Raw genomic sequence first — 540 nt, forward strand, 5'->3', positions numbered from 1 at the left:
GTTTTAATGGCATAACTGAATTAAATGCAATTCATGTGGTTGTGTTGAATCTGGTTCCGGCCTTTAATAGTGGTGCTGTCATAGCTGTAGTTATTTAGTGTTGTAGCAATGTGGTCCTCCTTCGTGTCTCTTTTTATTTGCGTTTTTCTGCTTCTAGAGATACAGAATGTATTACTTAATTGTAGTACATTATTGGGTATCATCTAAAAATTATGATAATATACTAGAATGAATTTAGATTAATTATTATATACTAATCGCTAACAGGTTAACTCTGATTCAGAGTGTCTGTGGAGTCTGGAAATCTTGCACGGGCATATGAGCCTGTCTCGCAAAGTATCAACAATTAAACTGCATATATTAGCAATATGTGTCAACTGTCTTATATTCAAATTATATACTTTCATTCTATGCTAATATCAAATTTATCTTTATTAACTACTGAAAATGTCACCACATTAGACATAAAGCTTCATGGAAATAACTATACATGAACAGCTGCCATTCAAGAGATTAATCTCAGGACAATGCTTGAATGAG

At 32.6% G+C, this 540-nt stretch overlaps 1 protein-coding gene across 1 annotated transcript in view; it reads right to left on the reverse strand.

The window, feature by feature from the left end:
- The window catches only part of LOC119591725 (bidirectional sugar transporter SWEET12-like), an 11,089-nt gene extending 10,682 nt beyond the window's left edge, over positions 1–407 (reverse strand). The window contains exon 1 of the mRNA XM_037940474.1: positions 266–407. Coding sequence (XP_037796402.1) covers positions 266–407 — 142 coding nt within the window. The remainder of the gene's footprint in view (positions 1–265) is intronic.
- Positions 408–540: the final 133 nt, after the last annotated feature.

The sequence above is a fragment of the Penaeus monodon genome, chromosome 29 (genome assembly GCF_015228065.2).
Source record: "Penaeus monodon isolate SGIC_2016 chromosome 29, NSTDA_Pmon_1, whole genome shotgun sequence".
Lineage (NCBI taxonomy): Eukaryota > Metazoa > Arthropoda > Malacostraca > Decapoda > Penaeidae > Penaeus > Penaeus monodon.